The sequence below is a fragment of the Rattus rattus genome, chromosome 8 (genome assembly GCF_011064425.1).
Source record: "Rattus rattus isolate New Zealand chromosome 8, Rrattus_CSIRO_v1, whole genome shotgun sequence".
NCBI lineage: Eukaryota > Metazoa > Chordata > Mammalia > Rodentia > Muridae > Rattus > Rattus rattus.
Window position 1 is genome coordinate 16,701,192 of NC_046161.1, and position 21,119 is coordinate 16,722,310.

Genomic DNA, 21,119 nt, shown 5'->3' on the forward strand with positions numbered 1-21,119 from the left:
TCCGGAAGGATTCCGACTCGATAAACGGAAGTGAACCGCGGCTCGCCTCCGTCTCTTCCGGTGTGGCTTCGCGCGGCCCTGTTCTCTTTTTCTCGACAGTAGCAGGCCGGCTGGGCGGGTTCTGGTGAGGCTGGGTGAGGGGATGGGCGGTGGCGGAGGTGGGGAGTGAGGCCCGGGTGTGGCCTCGGTGGCGGCTCCTGGTTCCGCTCGTCCCGGGGCTGCGCGTCTTGCCCGGTCGCTTCTCAGAGGCCAGGGCCCTATAGTTCTCCGGTCCTGCCGGGGGCCATTTCACATGAACCGTATTTGAGCTCCCTGTGCCTTCGAATGTTGTCCTTGCTGCCTCGAACGCCTTTAAGGTAATCTTACAAAAATTTTTTCTTTCCATAAAGAAAAGAATTTCCGCCGCCGTTGGAGTCCAGCTTGGCTACCCATCGCCCCACGAATCTGGCCATCCGCTTCACTGTGAGCAGTGGGAGGAATTTGATGGAACAGAAAAGTTCCAGGGTGAGGAGCTTTCTAGTCTCTCTCACTGTCAACGATAAGAACTTAGCATCCTTCCTTTTTTTAGAAACCGATGCATTCCATTAGTTTTGTTTTATCTGTCATCTATCAATCAATCTATGTTCAATCTGTCTGTCTGCCTGCCTGCCTATGTATGTATGTATGTATGTATGTATGTATGTATGTATGTATGTATGTATGTATCTATCTATCTATCTATCTATCTCTATCTATCTATCTATCTATCTATCTATCTATCTATCTATCTATCTATCTATCTATGTATACATCTAATCCCCCAAACCCGATGCATCCACTTAGAGTTATTTCATTTAGGCAAAAAGAGAAAGCGTTAAATGCTCAGACTGCATGTTCGTTGGTCAGTGCATGTTCAGATCACAGAGCATCTCTTACCACTTCTCTTCATCCCAACAGAAAGTATTCACAAGTGAGAAATAGGGAATTTGGCACTGAAGGGATGGCTCATGTATCCTTTGAGCAGAGGAAAGCTACTGATTAGTTTGGGTTAATTTTATACCCAGACAGTTTGCTGAAGTTGTTTATGAGGCTTAGTAGTTCTCTGGTGGAACTTTTGAAGTCACCTAAGTATACTATCATATCATCTGCAAGTAGTGATATTTTGACTTCTTCCTTTCCAGTTTGTGTCCCTTTGAGCTCCTTTTGTTGTCTGATTGCTCTGGCTAGGACTTCGAGTACTGTATTGAATAAGTAGGGAGAGAATGGATAGCCTTGTCTAGTCCATGATTTTAGTGGGACTCCATTTTTAGTTTGATGTTGACTACTGGTTTGCTGTATATGGCTTTTACTAAGTTTAGATATTGGCCTTGAATTCCTGATCTTTCCAGGACTTTTATCATGAAGAGGTGTTGAATTTTGTCAAATGCTTTCTCAGCATCTAATGAAGTGATCATGTGTGTTTTTTTTCCCTTTGAGTTTGTTTACATAGTGGATTACATTGATTTCCATATATTGAACCATCCCTGCATCCCTGGGATGAAGCCCACTTGGTCATGATGGATGATCATTTTGATGTGCTCTTAGATTTGGTTTGTGAGAATTTTATTGCATATTTTTGCATCAATATTCATAAGGGAAATTGTTCAGGAGTTCTTTTTCTTCGTTGGGTCTTTGTGTGGTTTAGGTATAAGCATAATTGTGGCTTCATAGAAAAAATTGGGTAGTGCTCCATCTGTTTCTATTTTGTGCAACAATTTGGGCAGTATTGGTATGAGGTCTTCTATGAAGGTCTGATAGAATTCTGCACTAATCCCATCTGGTCTTGGGCTCTTTTCGATGGGAGACTTTTAATACCTGCTTCTATTTCTTTAGGAGTTATGGGACTGTTTAGGTGGTTTATCTGATCCTGATTTAACTTTGGTACCTGGTATCTGTCTAGAAACTGACCATTTCATCTACATTTTCCAGTTTTGTTGAGTATAGGCTTTTGTAGTAGGATCTGATGATTTTTTGAATTTCCTCAGTTTCTGTTATTATGTCTCCCTTTTCATTTCTGATTTTGTTTTAATTTGGACACACTGTCTGTGCCCTCTGGTTAGTTTGGCTAAGGGTTTATCTATCCTGTTGATTTTCTCAATCAACCTAGTTCTGTTGATTCTTTGTATAGCTCTTTGTGTTTCTGCTTGGTTGATTTCAGCCCCGAGTTTGATTATTTCCTGCCATGTGCTCCTCTTGTGTGCATTTGTTTCCTTTTGTTCTAGAGCTTTTAGCTGTGCTGTCAAGCTGGTAGTGTATGCTCTCTCCAGTTTCTTTTTGGAGACACTCAGAGCTCTGAGTTTTCTCTTAGCACTTACTTTCATTGTGTCCTATAAGTTTGGGCATGTTGTGCCTTCATTTTCACTAAATTCTAAAAAGTCTTTGATTTCTTTCTTTATTTCTTCCTTCACCAAGTTATCACTGAGTAGAACATTGTTCAACTTCCATTTATATGTGGGCTTTCTGTCGTTACTGTTGTTACTGAAGACCAACCTTAGTCCATGGTGATCTGATAGGATGCATGGGATTATTTCAATCTTCTTGTACCTGTTAAGGCCTGTTTTGTGACCGATTATAAGGTTAATTTTGGAGAAGGTACCATGAGGTGCTGAGAAGAAGGTATATTCTTTTGTTTTAGGATGAAATGTTCTATAGATATCTGTTAAATCCATTTGGTTCATAGTTTCTCTGTGTCTCTTTTAATTTCTGTTTCCATGATTTGTCCATTGATAGGGATGGGGTGTTGAAATCTCCCACTATTATTGTGTGAGGTGCAATGTGTGCCTAGAGCTTTAGTAAGGTTTCTTTTATGTATGTAGGTGCCCTTGTATTTGGAGCATAGACATTCAGGATTGAGAGTTCATCGTGGTGGATTTTTCCTTTGACGAAAATGGAGTGTCCTTCCTTATCTTTTTTGATAACTTTTGGTTGAAAGTCAATTTTATTTGATATTAGAATGGCTACTCCCGCTTATTTCTTTGGAACATTTGCTTGGAAAATTGTTTTCCAGCTTTTAACTCTGAGTTAGTGTCTGTTTTTGTCTCTGAGGTGTGTTTCCTGTATGTAGCCAAATGCTGGGTCCTCTTTATGTTAGTCCAGTCTGTTAGTCTCTGTCTTTTTATTGGGGGATTGAGTCCATTGATGTTCAGAGATATTAAGGAACAGTGATTGTTGTTTTCTGTTATTTTTGTTGTTAGAGGTGGAATTATGTTTGTGTGTCTTTCTTCTTTTGGTTTCATTGCAAGGAGATTACTTTCTTGCTTTTTCCTGGGTGTAGTTTCCCTCCTTGTATTGGAATTTTCCAAATATTTTTTGCAGGGCTGGATTTGTGTGAAGATATTGTGTAAATTTGGTTTTGTCATGGAATATAGTATCTTGGTTTCTCCTTCTATGTTAATTGAGAGTTTTGCTGGATATAGTAGCCTGTTCTGGCATTTGTGTTCTCTTAGGGTCTGTATGACATCTGCTCAGAATCTTCTGGCTTTCATAATCTCTGGTGAGAAGTCTAGTGTAATTCTGATAGGTCTGCCCTCATATGTTACTTGACCTTTTTCCCTTACTGCTTTTAATATTCTTACTTTGTTTTGTGCATTTGATGTTTTGACTATTATGTGACGGGAGGAGTTTCTTTTCTGGTCCAATCTATTTGGAGTTCTGTAGGCTTCTTGTACGTTTATGGGCATCTCTTTCTTTAGGTTAGGGAAGTTTTCTTTTATAATTTTGTTGAAGATATTTACTGGCCCTTTAAGTTGGGAGTCTTCACTCTCTTTTATACCTATTATCCTTAGGTTTGATCTTCTCATTGTGTCCTGGATTTCCTGGATGTTTTGGGTTAGGATCTTTTTGTGTTTTATAATATCTTTGACGGTTCTGTTGATGTTTTCTATGGTATCTTCTGCCCTCTCTGTCTCTTGTATTCTCATTCTCTCTCTCTCTCTCTCTCTCTCTCTCTCTCTCTCTCTCTCTCTCTCTCTCTCGATTTATTTATATTATTATATAAGTACACACCAGAAGAGGGCATTGGATCTCATTACAGATGGTTGTGAGCCACCATGTGGTTGCTGGGAGTTGAACTCAGGACCTCTGGAAGAGCAATCAGTGCTCTTAACCACTGAGCCATCTCTACAGCCCCTCTTGTATTCTCTTGATGATGCTTGTGTCTGTGATTCCTGATCTCTTTCCTAGGTTTTCTGTCTCCAGAGTTGTCTCCCTTTGTGCTTTCTTTATTATTTCTATTTCCATTTTTAATTCCTGGATGGTTTTGTTCAATTCCTTCACCTGTTTGTTGTGTTTTCCTGTAATTCTTTAAGGGATTTTTGTAGTTCCTCTTTAAGGATTTCTACTTGTTTACCTGTGTTGTCCAGTATTTTTTTAAGGGAGTTATTTATGTCCTTCTTAAAGTCCTGTATCATCATCATGAGATGTGGTTTTAAATCCAAATCTTGCTTTTCCGGTTGTTTGAATATCCAGTATTTGTTTTGGTGGGAGAACTGGGCTCTGATGATGACAAGTAGTCTTGCTTTCTGTTTCCTAGGTTCCTGAGCTTGCCTCTTGCTATCAGGTTGTCTCTGGTGTTAGCTTGTCTTGCTGTCTCTGACAGTGGCTTGACCCTCCTGTGGACCTGTTTTCTTTCAGCTGGATCTGGGAACAGAGAGCTGCTTCTGCGTTTGTGTGTCCTGAAGCCTCCATGCGTGTTGCTTGGAGCAGAAGAGTTGGTCTTACCTTTGCTGTCACGTGTGTTGGGGTCCCTGGTTTTTGGGTTTTGGCGTTTGGCTTTGGGCTCTCGGCGCATGCAGAAACCGGAAAGCTGTTTTTTTCTTTCTTGATTTATTTTTTTCATTCAGTAGTGAGTTTGGTTTCCATGAGTTTGTAAGCTTTCTGTTGTTGATGACTGGCTTTAATCCTCGGTGGTTAGAGTGTTGTTTGAATTTTTTTATAGCTGTTGGCAAGTTTTGCAGAAAGTTCCATGTGGTGCTGAGAGGAAATTACATTCGTTTGTGTGTTTGGGTCAAGTGTTTTTGTAGGTTTGCTAGGTCCGTGTAACCCCAGCATTTCTCTGTTTACTTTCCGTCTGGATGGCTATAATGATGAGAGCGTCAGTGTGTGATTTTACCTGTAGTCGTGCTTCTGTCACAAACTGGGGTCCCCTTGTGTTTGGTGTATAATTGTCTAGAATTGCATTATCTACTTGGTGGGCTACCTTTAATGAGTATGTAGTGTCCTCTCCTGTTTCTTCTGATCACTTCTGGTTTGAAGTCTTGTCAAGTATTAAAATCTACACACTTCCTGTGTCCATTTGTTTGGCATTCCTTTTTACATTGTTTACCCTAATGTCTATCCTTTATGGTAAGATGTGTTTCTTTGATGCTGCAGGAGGATAGGCCCTATTTTCCAATCCAATCTACTAGTCTGTGTCTTTTGTTGGGGAATTGAGCATATTAATATTGAGATTTATCATTGGGCAGTGTTTATTGATTCCTGTTAATTTTGTTATTATGTTCCCCCCCCTCCCCAATTTACTGGGTGTGAGATGGTCCTGTGTTTTCTTAAGTGTGCTTAACCTCTTCAGACTCAAGTTTTTTTTTCACTGTCTGTCAAGTCCTATTTATGCCCTCCAAATACCACAAGTCTTGCCTCGGCACGTGCTGAGGTGCACGTGTCTGTCTCAGCTGACATTACTCTGCCAATCAGCCTGATTCTGGAAGGGCAAGAAACTACAGCACACCACCAGAAGTTTTTTGGTGTTTCTCTTTATGGAGTTCCAACAAATAGAGCTCAACTATGCAGTATAAGGCAGACCAATACATGCCTGTTGTTAGCATAGAATCCTTAATCACATGTCCTTTCACATTTGCTTCAGCAAAACATTCCTTCACAGGTCTGCCTTAGCTTTTCACACCTCTGTCCACTGTAACGAAACATCTCTTCACGTGTTTGCCCCAGCAAACTCCATCCAGCCAACTTTCCAAAGAACCATTTAGCCATCAACATAATGTTAGCCATCATGTTGTTTGTTTTATGGAGACAACAAATAGTTTCTAATCTAGATGGTGTGCATCTTGGTGAGCTCTAACCATTTGTATTTATTTGAGGCTAATACTGAGGGGGATTTAGTATTTCCTATCATTTGTGTTGATTGTTGTTCTGTCAACCCTTCCCTTAAACTAGTATTAGGAATTTGCTGTTTTGGATATGAATTTCTTCCTGGTTCTCCTTTGTTCATGAATGTGTTTATCTGAGGCAACGTCTTCTTTCTTGTGCTCTTGTGAATGACCCTGTCCTCTGTATACATTCCTTATTTCCACAGTGTGGGTTTGGTTGTGATTTTCTTTCTCTTTTTTTAATTTGTGCTTGTCTCAAAATGTTATTTCTATTGGTTTTTGTAGGACTAGATGACTCATTGGTTAAGAGTTACACTTGCCAAGGACCTGGATTTAGTTTCCAGTTCCCAGTGCCTACATTGTGGTTTATAATAATCCATAATATTAGTTCCAGAGGATCTGATCCTTTCCCACCCTCCTTGGGCTCTAGACACACATGGTGCACATATATACAATTAGACAAGATAGTCATACACATAAACATAACATTGGTGTTTTTCCTGTTTTGTTTTTGTTTTTCAAGGCAGGGTTTCTCTCTGTAGCCCTCACCCTGGAACTCACCCTATACACCATATTCTTCTGGAACTTACAGAGATCCACCCACCTCTGCCTCCTAAGTGCTGGGAAGGTGTGCACCGTCCATCATGCCTGGCTGAGTTATTTATTAAGTAATCTTTTTAAATGTAGTAATACAGAATATAGGATACAGAATGATCCAGCCTACTGTTGGTGGTGCGATTCCTGGGGTCTTGGGGTGTATAAGAAATCAGAAGGGGAAGCTAGAAGCTAGTAATAAACAGTATTCTTCCATGGTCTCTGCTTCAGGTCCTGCCTCTACGTTCTTGCCTTTAGTTTCTGCCCTGACTTTGCTCATTGTTGGCCTGTTTGTTGGAAGTGTAATATGGATAAAACATTTTCTCCCCAAGTTGCTTTGGATCATGGTGTTGTATCATTGCAGTATAAACTTTAAGGTGGTGATTTTGTCTGCATGTATGCTTGTATATTGTGTATTTATTGATGCCCAAGGATGGTAGAAAAGGTTGTTGGGTTCCCTGGGACTGGAGTTATATAGATGGTTGTGAGGGTGCTGGGAATTGAACTGGGGTCCCAAGGAAGAGTTATCTTCTGAGCCACCTCTCCAGTCCAAAGTGTTATTAAGTAATTTATGTGCTTACTTTCCTGAATTCATTATATGTTGCTTATTACGGAGTATAATTTATGTGAACACACACACACACACACACACACGCATTAATAAAAATGTTCTGGTGTTACTTAGAGTACTGTATTAGTTACTTTTCTGTTGGTATGCTAAGATATTCTGACCAAAGCCACTTAAGAAAGGAAGGATTTATTTTGGCCTGCAAGTTCCAGAGGGAAAGAGTTCATATAATAATGGAGAAGGTATAACATGGCATTAGGAGCCCAGAGATCACATTTTCATGTGCACACAGCTGAGAGATCAGGAAGTGGGATGGAGTTTATAAAACCTTAAGGCCACCCTCCGTGATGCTTATTCTTAAGCAAAGATTCACCTTTTACAAACTCCGTAATTTTTCTCAACAGGATTGCCAGTCCCCAGCCAACCGTGTTCAGATACATGAGCCTGTTCAAACCACAACAAATACATACAGTTCCTCAGTTAGTGCAGGTGCTGTCAATAAGCCCATGTTAAAGGGCATACATTTTTAATGGTTTTCATTATCTTACCTGCAGAGAGCTAGTATATAAAGTCTGATGACTGCTAACTGTTGCTTTTTTGACTGCTCTTAATAGAAATCTAAGTCATCCAGATTAAAGAGAAATGAACATCGTCATTTTCCACTTTGATGCATAAGTTTTCCTGACGTGTTCTTGGAGTCACAGGAGAATTTGGTCACATATTTTACCATCAGACTAAAACGATGGACATTACTAGTTTGTCCTGTGGTAAGTCCTGCTGTTACTGTTGTTGAGAGATTCTCTTGTAGGTCTACATAATGCAGAGCCAGAGATCGGTCAGTTTGTTATGGAGCGCTGAGGTGGGCCAAAGAGGACTTTTGTATATCTAGTGTCTGCTTGGGATCAGGCACTGCATAATCATCACTGATTCTTTTCATCATAGGCAATTCAGAGTTAGAGTTCTCAGAACTTAAGTTTCCTTGGCTTTAAAGTGAAACTAACGTACTGTTCTTGACGGGTAAGACAGTTCATCTGTTTTACAGTGGGAACTGTAAAGATTGCTGTGGCATTGTGGTTACTGGAGTTTATATTTGCAAGTTATCTTGAGCGAGCCAAGTTATGTATCACTTACAAACAGATGAGCTCCCATCCTCATGGGATGTGGGCTTCTTGGCAGCTGTGGATGGATGCATCTTTTTTTCCAGAGAGTCTGTTCTCTGGTGACCAAATCTGCAGTCACGAAGAAGAGACAGAGGGAGAAAGCACGCTGGGAGAAGACTGTGATAAGGTATGGGAGAAGACTGTAATAAAGCATGCTGGGAGAAGACTGTAATAAAGCATGCTGGGAGAAGACTGTAATAAGGTATGAGGACCCCAGCCCATTGCAGGGAGAGGTCTTCGTCTTTCCATGCAGACAGACTTCTCTCTCAGGATTACCAAAGTGGCCCTGAGAAGGACTAATTCTCCAGGAAGAGGAGCTTTTCACATTGCTGTAATGCTGAATTATTATCATCATTACTTATTAGTCTTGACCCTTTCTGTGTCAAGTACTAGTTTTTTAATAGTGTTCTTAAAGACGATAAATGTATGCATTATTTTCTCAAAAACTTTGTTTTCATATGTACCCTGTTTATAAAATATGTCCAGGAGTATTATCAAAGAAAGAGGGAAGAGGAAGAGGGTCAGGGTGTGGTGAGATAAGAGTATTAAAATGTGCCATTAAAGCCACTTGATTAGAGTAGATGGATGGAGAGTGAGTGTGGACACCAAGAAGTCGGGACTAGGGCCACCGAACTCCAGGGTAGGCATTGAGCTCCCTATCCTTATTCTTCTGAGAGGACGGTGGGGAGATTAACTTGATTGAAACAAGCATGTGTGGGTGGTTTAGGATGTGGTGACTTTTCAGGATGAGGCTGTGGATTGCGCTCAGGAGGAGTGGGCTCTAAAGGATCCGACTCAGAGCAGCAGACCTGGTGATGTGGCAGTGGAGGACCACACACACCTGGCCGCTGCAGGTAAGTTGGTAGTCATTCTCATACGATGCTTCGTGTGGAGCAGGCACATATTCTGTACTTAGTGTGTTTAGAAACTTTGTCCAATCCAGGAGATAGCAATGATAGCAGTTTCTCTTCTAATGTTTACACTAACATGCTAGTTTAATGGGGGAGGGGTGTACATCAAACTTTAGTACCTCCTATGTGGTGTATGTGCTTCATTACTGAGCTTCACATCTAGCACACTGTGGGGGTGGGTGGTTTGGTTTTTTTTATTTTTATTTTTATTTTTTATTTTATTTATTTATTTTTGAGATTTAAGGTGATGGTAGTGCACCCCTTTAATTTCAGTCTTGGGAGGCAGAGACAGGTGGATGTCTGTGATTTCAAGGCTAGCTTGGTCTTACAGAGTTCCAGGACAGTGAAGCTCTACTCAGAGAAACCCTATCTCAAAAAGAAAAGTAAACAGAAGGTTTATTGGCTTAATTGTCTTTTTGTGTATGAGTGCAGGTGCACATATGCCAACAGCATATGTGGATATCAGACAATAGCTTACTGGGAGTCAGTTCTCTGTGCCTACCTTGTGTTTTGAGGAAGGGCCATTCTTATTATTTTAGCCACTGTACTTCTGTCCAATTCACCTATTTCTGCCTCTCATCTCCCTGTATGAATGCTGGGGCTAGGATTACAGATGGGTGCCACTGCATTTGATGTTTTAATACTTAATGTCCTAGTTTGCTTTCCGTTTGTTTGCTGTGATAAAACACTGAGTAAATAAGCAACTTGGGGAGGAAAAGGTTTCTTTGGCTCACAGGGTGTCCTCCATCCAGGGAGGCCACGGCAGGAACCTGAAATAGAAACCACGCTTACTCCCTTACTCCCTTAGCTTGCTCAGCCACCTTGGTTCAGATGTGGCAGAAGGTCTGCATCAGTTAACAGTCCAATAACAGCCTTCCCACGGGCCAGACTGAGGGAGGCTATTCCGTTGAGGTTCCTTCTCCCTCAAATGTGGGTTCTGCTGATTGAACCCAGGTTATCAGTGTTATATGGAAAGCGTGTGTACCTGATGAGCTATGTTGATGACCCACTGTGGTGGTCCTTAAAGTGTGCATGACCTAGATCTGTGGAAATGTGTGTTCTTGTCTTTACGTTTGACAAATGGATGAGCACTTTCTAGTTAGTATCCATTTTATGACTGCATCTGAATTTGATGAACTATAATATTTGTAAGTTAATGGTTTATTTCATTCCTTAGCAAATATTGCAGTGATTGATTTTGTCAGAAATGATAATAGGAAGTTGACTAATATTTTAGTGCTCAGAGATCCTTGGGGTCAGGGGATTAGAGCTTTGTCTTTTTAGTCCTTTTTGAAATAATTGCTGTTCTTATTAGAATTATGGACCAAAACCCAGGTTTGATTGTGCATGCCTGAAACCTCAGTAGGCTTGCACGTTTTAGGGTCTAGCCTGGATTACAAGAAACCCTGTATTGAAAAAAATATGTATTATAGACCTGAATCATAGAAAAGTTTGTCATTTGTTCTATTAATGCAACTTTGTCTGCATAAAGGATATCAGACACTTATCAAGCCCCTTGCTTTGACTTGCTTGAAAGAATTGGGGACCACACAGAAGGTAGTTCCTCAAGGTGAAGGTTTATGAAGAACAACATTCACCAATGATATACATCATCGATTCCTTTAATTTTTTTCTGTGGTATACTTTAAATAGTTGATTCTCCTGCCTTAGATTGATGTGTGCTGGGATTGCTGATGCTCACACCGTGCTGTACTATTATGATATTTCTTGCCTTTTCTCTCTGGTACCATGTTTTATTTTATTACCATGTATTGGTTTTGGCAGAATTAGTAGTTTGCATTTTTTTCCTCTAAATCTTCAGTTTGCTCATGAGCCAGGCTTATTTATAAAAGCATGGAGACATTTTAAACTTCTTTGCTACACTGTTCTATTACTTAAACCTAATCTTGGGTTTAATTCCAGAATTGGAAAAGCAACTACAAACCAAAGATTCAGCACCAGAGCAGGATTTTCTGACGAGACACACTTTCATGGAGACACAGCAGGTGGTAAGTTCAAGGAAAAGAATATTCCTTATTTATGCACTTAGCCAAGATTGACAGGTTTGTTTGTTTGTTTATTTTTTAGTAAAGTCATGGGGAGAACTGGGTTTTTCAGTAGAAGGAACAATCTCTTACTGCAGAAGATGAGTACTAAGGGGATCCAAAGTTAAAGTGCAGCTGACCAAGAAGCACCTTTTCTCCTGAGTAGACTTACCCTCACAGCAAAACAAAACAGCAAACCAAAATTCCTCACCATGACTGACTTTTCTAGTTGAATTTCTTCAGAAAGGCATGTGTCTTACATTGGTGAGGGATTCCCCTGAAAACCATCTCAGCGCTTTAGTAATCATCGATCGGTCTTAATTTCTGTTAGTGATTAAGTATTTATTATTTTGTGTTCTGACAAATGGTAAAGATGAAAATCTTCATTTTAAAAGAAGTAAACTTAATTTATAATCACATAACAAGTTTGAAATATACTTGGAAATGTGCCATAAGATAGGGGGTAAGATAAATAGAGTTCCTTATGTAAGTTTATTCGCAAAAGGTGCAGCAATCCGTGAGTTCTGCAGGTCTACAGAGTGACTGGATAGAGAGATGCTCTAGGGATATTGAGACCTGAGATAGGTATGATGGGGAACCTTAGTCTCTCTTATAGGCACGGGTGTTATCTCCTCGTTCTCCAGTGAGCGCAGGTGATATTTACTTTGCTCAAGCTGGCATTTGTGTGATGGTTCAGGATGCAGTGACCTTTGAAGATGTGGCTGTGGACTTTACCCAGGAAGAATGGACTTCCCTGGATCCAATTCAGAGAACCCTCTACCGAGAGGTGATGCTGGAGAACTACCAGAACCTGGCCACAGTAGGTGAGACTGTGCCACCACTTGTTCTAACTTCATAAGAGAACAGAAATACTGCTCTAGAGTATGATGTCAGCTCAGAGAACAGTGGGGAATAGCAGGCGAGGTCCTTTATCATAATTTAATACATCATGGCAGTTCTCAACTAATGGTGGTTAGTAGCATCACTACTGCTATACTAATAATGTTATTCTGAAATTCTTCCTCTTCTTGATTTGTTTTGTTAGGTTGGCTTCAAGCTCTCAGCAATCCTCCTGTCTCAGTTTTCTGAGAGCTGGGATAACAGATGTGGACTGTCATACTTGACTGTCATTCTTAACCATCTTTTTGAATCTGTTTCTAAAGATAAGAACTAGGGCTATCATCATTCCTCCCTATGAGGGTGAAGACCCACGCTGGGCACATTTCTCTGTTGTAGAGTGCTTGTTTAGACACATGAGGCCTTGGGTTTGATCTGTGTTCCTGGGGGTGGGGTGACTAAATAACACTGTAATTCATAATTAAATAACACTGTATTAAGTTTTACTGGGAGAAATGGTTTAGTGTATTTTATTTTACATTTTTTAAAGCATAAAATTTTCATTAATAATGAAGGAATAGGAATATTACATGTCATTAATAGTTTATTTATTTATTGACAGTAGTGGGGGTAATTTAGAACCTTTAGTCCAGGTAAGTGCTCCACTACTGAACCATACCCTTACCATTTTTTGGTTTCTTGAGACAGGTCTCACTCTAGTTCTATAGCCACGACTGTCTTGGAACTCGTTTCCTCTTGCCTCAGCCTTGCGGGTGTTGGGATTACATCTATGCGTAAACAGTCTTGGTTCTTTCTGGTGGTTTTTAAATGTGTGTTTAATTCTGAATCTGGATTTGATGGGTCATAGAAATTTTCTAGTTACCAAATGGCATAAATATTTGTATTCCGAGGTCTTTGTTAATAATTTTAAGTCTTTCTTGAGAAATGTTTTCTATGGCGAGTGTATATGAGCCTTTTCCATTGATGTATCTGTCTCGGTGCCTAGGAGGTCAGCTGTTTAAACCCAGCCTGATCTCTTGGTTGGAGCGGAAAGTAGAGTTGACAGTAATGGAGCAAGGAATTCTCCAAGGTTAGTATTTGTTGAAAACTTTTCTTGTTGTCAAATTCTGTATGTTTGGAAGTGTGATGAGGGCACTGTTAAAAGCCACCTTTAATCCGAAGGCCGGGGGCTTAGAAACACAGTTTCCTTGGAAAAAAGCTAATGTGAAGCATCTGTGATGCACCTGTTTTTTATTTTCTCTGTTTATTCTGTTTACTATCCCATTTAATTTTAATAGAAAGATCTATACATTATTAAAGGTGTGACACCATATCCTATGCTTGTCAAATTTTAGACTTAGCCAGTTGCTTTATTCTCTCTTAGTTTTATTGTTCAATGTATTTTAATATGAAAAAAAACAAGTGAAATTCTGGTCTGGAACTGCACTTTATTGACCAGACTGACGTGGGACTTACAGAAGTCTGCTTGCCTCTGGCTCCTAAAGGTGTGCACCACCACTCCTGATCAAATGAGGTGGAGTTTTTTGGGTGTTTTAAAAAACTTAACCTTTAATTTGTTGTGCAAGTGTGTGTATATATATATATATATATGTGTGTGTGTGTGTATGTGTGTGTATATATATGTATATATATTGTTTTGTTTGTTTGTTTGTTTTACTTTAGAATGGGAAATGCACCTTAAGACAAAAAGGACAGCACTTCAGCAGGATAGATTTTGGTCAGATATGTCTAATGGGATGCGACTGGTAAGTCTCATAAATTTACTTTTATATTTATGGGTGCTTTGCCTGCTTTACGTGTTCCATGTTCATTTTTGGTGCCCTTGGAGAACAGACAAGGGCATCTGATTCCTTGGAACAGGAGTTACAGACAATTACCAGCTGCCCTGTGGGTGCTTGGAAACTAACCTGGGTCCTTTGGAAGAGCAACAAGTGCTTTTAATCCCTGAGCCATCTCTCCAGCCCCAGGATATTTCTTTTTAAAAAATATTTTATTTGAGACTATCGCTTATAATGTATTTTGATAATAATCAACTCCTATTTCTTTTGACTCCTTCAAGATCCCGCCCCCTAAACTCTACATTCTTTTTTTTTTTGGTTCTTTTTTTCGGAGCTGGGGACCGAACCCAGGGCCTTGCACTTCCTAGGCAAGTGCTCTACCACTGAGCTAAATCCCCAACCTCTACATTCTTTTTTAGAGTCCATTTGAATTTGCGCTAGCCAAATCATTTCTTGGTGTATGTAAGGCTATTCACTGGATCATGGTTGACCTACTAGGAGCCATACTCCTAAACTCAAAACTCATCATTTGTCCTTAGTTTCTCAGTCAGGGGTTGGGGGAACAATATCCTACTGTCCAAGGTCAGGGAAAATTAGGGATTTACTAATAAAAACAGATTCAAATGAAAGATTTGAGAGAATTAGCTGTAAACAGGCAAGGGAACTCTTTTATCTTTTCCTTTTTCCTTTACTTTTTTTCTCTTCAGAGTGAGGCACACTACCACTGAAGGTAGCCTTCCCTTGTAGCACTCGCTTCAGCCTCCAGAATGCTGGGATAGTAATAAGCCAGTATACTCCGCATAAAGTGATGCCCCGCGTGTATTGTGAAGTTTAGTGCATCAGAATTCCACATTATAGCTGCCTGTACAAGCCTGAAAAATCCTCTAATCCTCTTTTTACCCTTTATCAATAGGGAAGAGAACTCAGTGGAGGGGAGCTGGGTGACTCTATTCAAGTTGGAACGGTTTGTAGTGAAGATTCATGTCCTCAGACTTACATTAGTACTCCAAGTACAGAGGACACTTCAGCATGTCATTTACGTGGAAAAGACTTTCTGCCACCCCTTAAAGAAACTTCTACTGAAGAGAACATTCTTCAGTTGAACCAGTGTGTAAAACCTTTGACTTTGACACCAGATGTATCCCAGAGAATGTGCACTCTGGAAAAATCGGTTGAATGCAGTGACTGTGGGAAAACTTTTGTTAATGAGTTAGAACTTCAGGCACATAGTTCTTCTCATAGTGAAAACAATCTCCACAAACCAGAGGAGTGTGGACAAGCTTTTACTCATCCTATAAGCCATGATGGGCATGTAATTCCCACTGAAAAAAAATACTATGAATGTAAGAAATGTGAAAAATTTTTTACACATCCTGTGTACCTTAATATCCATATGCAAAGCCACACTGTGGAGAAACCCTATGACTGTAAGGAATGTGGAAAAGCCTTCACCGAACGCTCAAGCTTAATCGTCCATCTCCGACAACACACTCGAGAGAAGTCTTATGAGTGTAAGGAATGCGGGAAAACCTTTATTCAACCCTCACGCCTTACAGAGCATATGAGAAGTCATACGGGAGAGAAGCCGTATCAGTGTGACCAGTGTGGGAATGCCTTTGCGTCTTCCTCTTACCTTACTACACATTTGAGGACTCATACTGGAGAGAAGCCCTTTGAGTGTAACATTTGTGGGAAAGCGTTTACACGCTCTTCTTACCTGCTAGGTCACATACGAACTCACACAGGTGAAAAGCCCTATGAATGTAAAGTATGTGGGAAAGCCTTCAGTGGCCGTTCTTGGCTTACGATACACTTACGGAAACACACTGGCGAGAGACCCTATCCGTGTACAGAATGTGAGAAAGCCTTCACTAGCTTTGCTCAACTAACTGAACATATAAAAACTCACACTGGTGAGAAGCCCTTCCGGTGTAAGGTATGTGCAAGGACCTTCAGAAATTCCTCATGCCTTAAGACTCACTTTCGAATTCACACTGGAATAAAACCATACAAATGTAATTACTGTGGGAAAGACTTCACTGCACGTTCAGGCCTTACTAAGCATGTACTGATTCACAATGGGGAGAAGCCCTATGAGTGTAAGGAATGTGGGAAAGCCTTCAGTACATCTTCTGGCCTTGTTGAACATATAAGAATCCATACAGGAGAGAAGCCCTTTGAATGTTATCAGTGTGGGAAAGCCTTGGCTCATTCCTCATCTCTTGTTGGGCATTTACGAACTCATACTGGAGAGAAACCCTTTGAGTGTAATCAGTGTGACAAAACATTTACACGATCTTCTTATCTTCGCATTCATATGCGAACTCACACCGGAGAGAAACCATATGAATGTAAAGAGTGTGGGAAAACTTTCCCTGAGCGCTCATGCCTTACTAAACACATACGAACACATACTGGAGAAAGGCCCTATGAATGTAAGGAATGTGGGAAAGGCTTCATTAGCTTTGCTCAGCTGACTGTACACATAAAAACCCACAGTTCCGAGAGACCTTTTCAGTGTAAGGTATGCACAAAATCCTTTAGAAACTCTTCATCCCTTGAGACCCACTTCCGAATTCACACTGGAGTAAAACCCTATAAATGCAGTTACTGTGGGAAAGATTTCACTGCTCGTTCAGGCCTTACTATACATTTACGAAATCACACTGGGGAGAAGTCCTATGCATGCCAAGAATGTGGAAAAGCCTTTAGCACTTCCTCAGGCCTTATTGCACATATAAGAAGTCACAAAGGAGAGAAACCCTTTGAATGTGACCACTGTGGGAAAGCCTTTGCTTCTTCCTCTTATCTTAACGTGCATTTGAAAATTCACACTGGAGAAAAACCCTTTCAGTGTACAGTATGTGGGAAAACATTTACATGTTCTTCTTACCTTCCTGTTCACATGCGAACTCACACTGGAGAGAAGCCTTTTCAGTGTATAATATGTGGAAAGTCATTTTTGTGGTCCTCCTACCTTCGAGTTCACATGCGAATTCACACTGGAGAGAAACCCTATGTATGCCAGTACTGTGGAAAAGCCTTTACAGAGCACTCAGGCCTTAATAAACATTTACGGAAACACACAGGAGAGAAACCATATGAATACAAGGACTGTGGGGAAGCCTTCACTACTTCTGCTGATGCTAATGAACATGAAACTCCTCATTGGGGGGAGAACCTTTGAATGTAAGGGATTCAGAAAATTGAGAGCCCTTAATCTATCATTTGCAATCCAAATTCATAGTCTGTACAAGTCATATTAATAAGCAATGTATAAAAACATTCATTTGCTATGTGCTGTAAAAGCAACTCATTCTGAGGACGCTCTGAGTTTAAGGATTGTGGGAGAAATCAAACTTTCATGATCTATGTATGAACTGAAGTTTTGTAATATAGAGAACGAGAACCTTTAGTGTTTCCATGTGTATAGACGCAAGACCTATAGAAATGTCATAGATGTTGTTCTTTGTTCACGTACGGTCTCACGGTGGAGCAGCGTCTTACTGAAGCTTGGGAAGTAACTTTTTACATTTGACTTTATGTGGTGTTTACAGCCTGAACACAAGCTACTTGTGTGTAGTAGGGAATTCGCTTCAGTGACTTGGATGGCAACACTTGGATTTCCTGGGTGCTTCTATATGAACTTTGAATATTTCTACATTTGTTTATTTTTATGACTTCAATTATGAGTTTCTAAATTCCATTGTTGGTTTTCCTTTTTAAAATATTTCTGTTTGATATGAATGAAGCTATTGTTTTTTTACCTAGTATCTGTCCTATGTCCCATGTCAGCATTGGGAAGTAATGGACACAAACTCCCACCTCCTCATTACTTGTTACTTATTTGTTGTGTCTTGCACCCGTTGTACATTGTCCATACCTCCCCTCTCTTTGTTGTTGTTTTTCTTCTTCTTCTTCTTTTTTTTTTTTTGAGACAGTCTGACTTTGTGGCCTAGCCTACTATGAAAATCATGTAGCCTAGACAGATCCCTAGCTCATGGCAGTCCTGGCAGCCTTCTCAGTGCATAGATTACAGGTGCGAGCCACCATGCCTGGCTCTTTCTACTGTCTTAAAAAACCATCATGTTTTACAATAGTGTTCAAGTACTTAACACAGGTACGTTTGGATCTGACCAACACAAATCCCTCACTCTGAGTTCCAAATCTTTGGTAGCCATTATTCCACTCTGATTGGAGCTCAGCTTTTCTTTAGGTTCTGCTTCTTCGATCATGTAGTGTCTATAGTAACTCTGCTTAGCTTCTTTATTTTTGTGACAGGGTCTTGCTGTAGCTTAAACTGACCTCAAACTCGCAACCTTTTTGCCTCAGACTTTACTGCTGGAGTTATAGGTATATGCTGCCATGCCTAGCTGGTGTATATCAATTTACATGGTGTTCTTAAGGTGGAACTGTGGTATGGTCAGTTATTTTAAGACATTTAATTATTCTTTGGTCTCTATGGATACCTAGTTTCCATCCCTTGCTTGTTAGGAGTATTGCTGCATTGACTGACTATAGCTGTCTCTTTAAATTTGAGTTCATTCAGATACAGTCCCTAAAGTGAGTTTGTTATTGTAATGATAAATACAAATCAGTGCGTATGTAACAACGGCCCACTTATATTACCAATGACGTACCTAGTCTTTGTATTGCTTATCTTCTTTTCCTTTCTATATGTCATTTAAAAATGTGAGATGATGGTATCTTCAGATTTGATTTGCATTTTTCTAATCTATAAACAATTTGTATATCTTTGTTAAAATATTGATTTCAGTTATTTATCAATTTAAAAATCAAGATAAGTGTATTTTGCTGTGAAGTTAACTGAGTTACTATGTTTTAGACATAGACCCATTGTAATATATATGGTTTACAGATTTTCTTTTGTCTGTGTATATGCTTTTCCAGATTTGTTTTTTGTATTGTTTTGCAAAATCTTTAGTTTGATATGGCCCTAATTCTTTATTTTTGCTTTTAACGCCCATGGCTTTTTTTGTCAGCTCTAAAATTCGTTGCTGGAGTGTCTCGAAGCATTCTTAGAGTTTTATTGTGCTACCATTTTAGATTTTACTTTCAGGGGTTTGTTTGTTTGAGGTAATTTCACTAATGCAATCCAAGATAGCATAGAACTCACTGTGTAGACCAGGCTGGCCTTAAACTTGGAGCAGTATTTCTTTCCCAGGCCTCTTGAGTGCTGAGATTTTGGATTTGAGCCAGCCTATCCAACTTAACTATATTTCTTTTATGATTATTTAATTATATTTTCTTTTCTTTTAAAGCGATAAGAGTGAGTGTGTGTGTGTGTGTGTACTTTCTGTTTCTGTATACTGTTATTGTTTCTGTTTTGGTGCTAGGAATTAAATTTGTGGCCTCAAGAATGCTAGGCATGTGCTCTACCATCAAGCTATAGTTCTAAATTCATGTGGACCATAAAAAGGGTTCTTTTGTTTTTTGTTTGTGTTTGGGATAATCTCTCTGTAGATCTGGCTGGCCTAGAACCTGCTATGTAAACCAGGTTAGCCTGAAACTCACAGAGATCTACTTGTCTGCCTCCCAGAGTGCTGGAATTAAAGTTATGCGCCCCTATGCCTAGCAATGACTGTGCTTATTTGTAAACAATTTGTTTATATTGTTTGTATCAACATTTTACTGATTGATTTCTGCCTACACAGTGGGTTTTGTATTTGCTGTTCTTTCTTAAGACAAGGTTTCATGGAGCTTAGCCTGGCTTTGAAATTAACTAAATGGTCAAGAACGACCTTGGACTTGTGATCTTCTTGCCTCCATCTCCCCAGTAGGATTCTTGGCATGCACCACCACATTTGCAGTGCTTGAGTATCGAGCTTCACACTAAGTAAACTTCTCCAGCCCTGTAATACATTGTTAAGCCTAAAGTTTTGTTTTTATTGGGCTTAACTGAAAGGTTTTGGTTTCTTATGACTTTGTCTTTTTTTTTTTTTTATAAACCTGTGAAAAAAATGCCATTAGAATCGTTAACGTAGTGTTAATCTACAAAGCACTTTGGGTAGGATGGATGTTTTAACAATGGTAATTCTCCAAGGTGTGTTTCTTACCATGCAATTTGTTTATAGTTTATAGTTCTTGGTAGTTTATACTTTTTCCTGTTTTATTTTGTTCTCTATCATTTTATGTAGCTTTACATGTTATATAGTATTTTGCTTTTTAAATTTGTAGTATGTAAAGACACTATTGACTTGAAAAATTTTACACTTTATGAATTTCTTATAATTTTTTTCATGGATTCCCTGTTAACTGAAACCATTTTACTTTTCTTGCTTGTGTGACTTTTTTTCTTATCCCAATTGCTCCATCTAGGCTTTTCCCAGCATTTCCTGACAAAAAGAAGGAAAGGTAGGTACACCTGTCCTTGACAAGTTTGAGCTTTGTAACCGAATGAAAACTGAATTTGTTTTTCATGTACTGCCATTATTGATGAAGTACATTTCTATCTAATTTATTGACTTAAGCATCAGTTGATATCCTATGTTACATGATCCTGTACATTTCCTGTAGTGTACAAATCGTACATGGACTTTTCTTTAATTTTGTTCATTCAGTATATCACATTTATTTGTATAAACCATTTTTGCATCCCATTTATAAAATCAATCTTGATCACAGTTTGTACGGTCTTTTTAAAAGTTATGTTATAAAATGACCAGGAGATTGAAATTGTCTTAATAAATAATAATTTTTATTATTTGTCATTGAGACAGGGTCTTGCTGTGTAGTCCAGGCTTGGCTTTGAACTCACTGTGTAGCCCAAACTGACCTCAAACTAATGATCCTCCAGCATTAACCTCTTCTGTGTTGTAGCTTCAGTAATGGTCCACTATGCTTGACTGTTTCGAAGGACCTCTCTGTGCTCTCAATAAGTGACTCATTTCATTTTTTTAGGGCATAAATAGATGAAAAAGAGGTAAGATGTTTACTTAATTGCAATGGTGTCATGGTTGTAAAGAGATCCCAGAAATAGAATACTCAAGTGTGGAAAGCAAATATTAGTTTATATGTAGAGAGAAATAGCATTGTGATGTAGTATAAGACTGTTCAGCACTCTTTTTG

At 39.4% G+C, this 21,119-nt stretch overlaps 1 protein-coding gene across 1 annotated transcript; it reads left to right on the forward strand.

Moving 5' to 3' along the window:
- Window positions 1-391: 391 nt before the first annotated feature.
- LOC116908113 (zinc finger protein 26) lies at window positions 392-18,911 on the forward strand. Its single transcript, XM_032911394.1, has 9 exons — window positions 392-504; window positions 7,893-8,045; window positions 8,483-8,565; window positions 9,184-9,292; window positions 11,273-11,358; window positions 12,092-12,218; window positions 13,238-13,321; window positions 13,915-13,997; window positions 14,944-18,911. Exons 2-9 carry the CDS (start codon window positions 8,021-8,023, stop codon window positions 17,215-17,217), a joined length of 2,871 nt encoding a protein of 956 aa, XP_032767285.1. The 5' UTR covers window positions 392-504; window positions 7,893-8,020; the 3' UTR covers window positions 17,218-18,911.
- The last annotated feature ends 2,208 nt before the right edge of the window (window positions 18,912-21,119 follow it).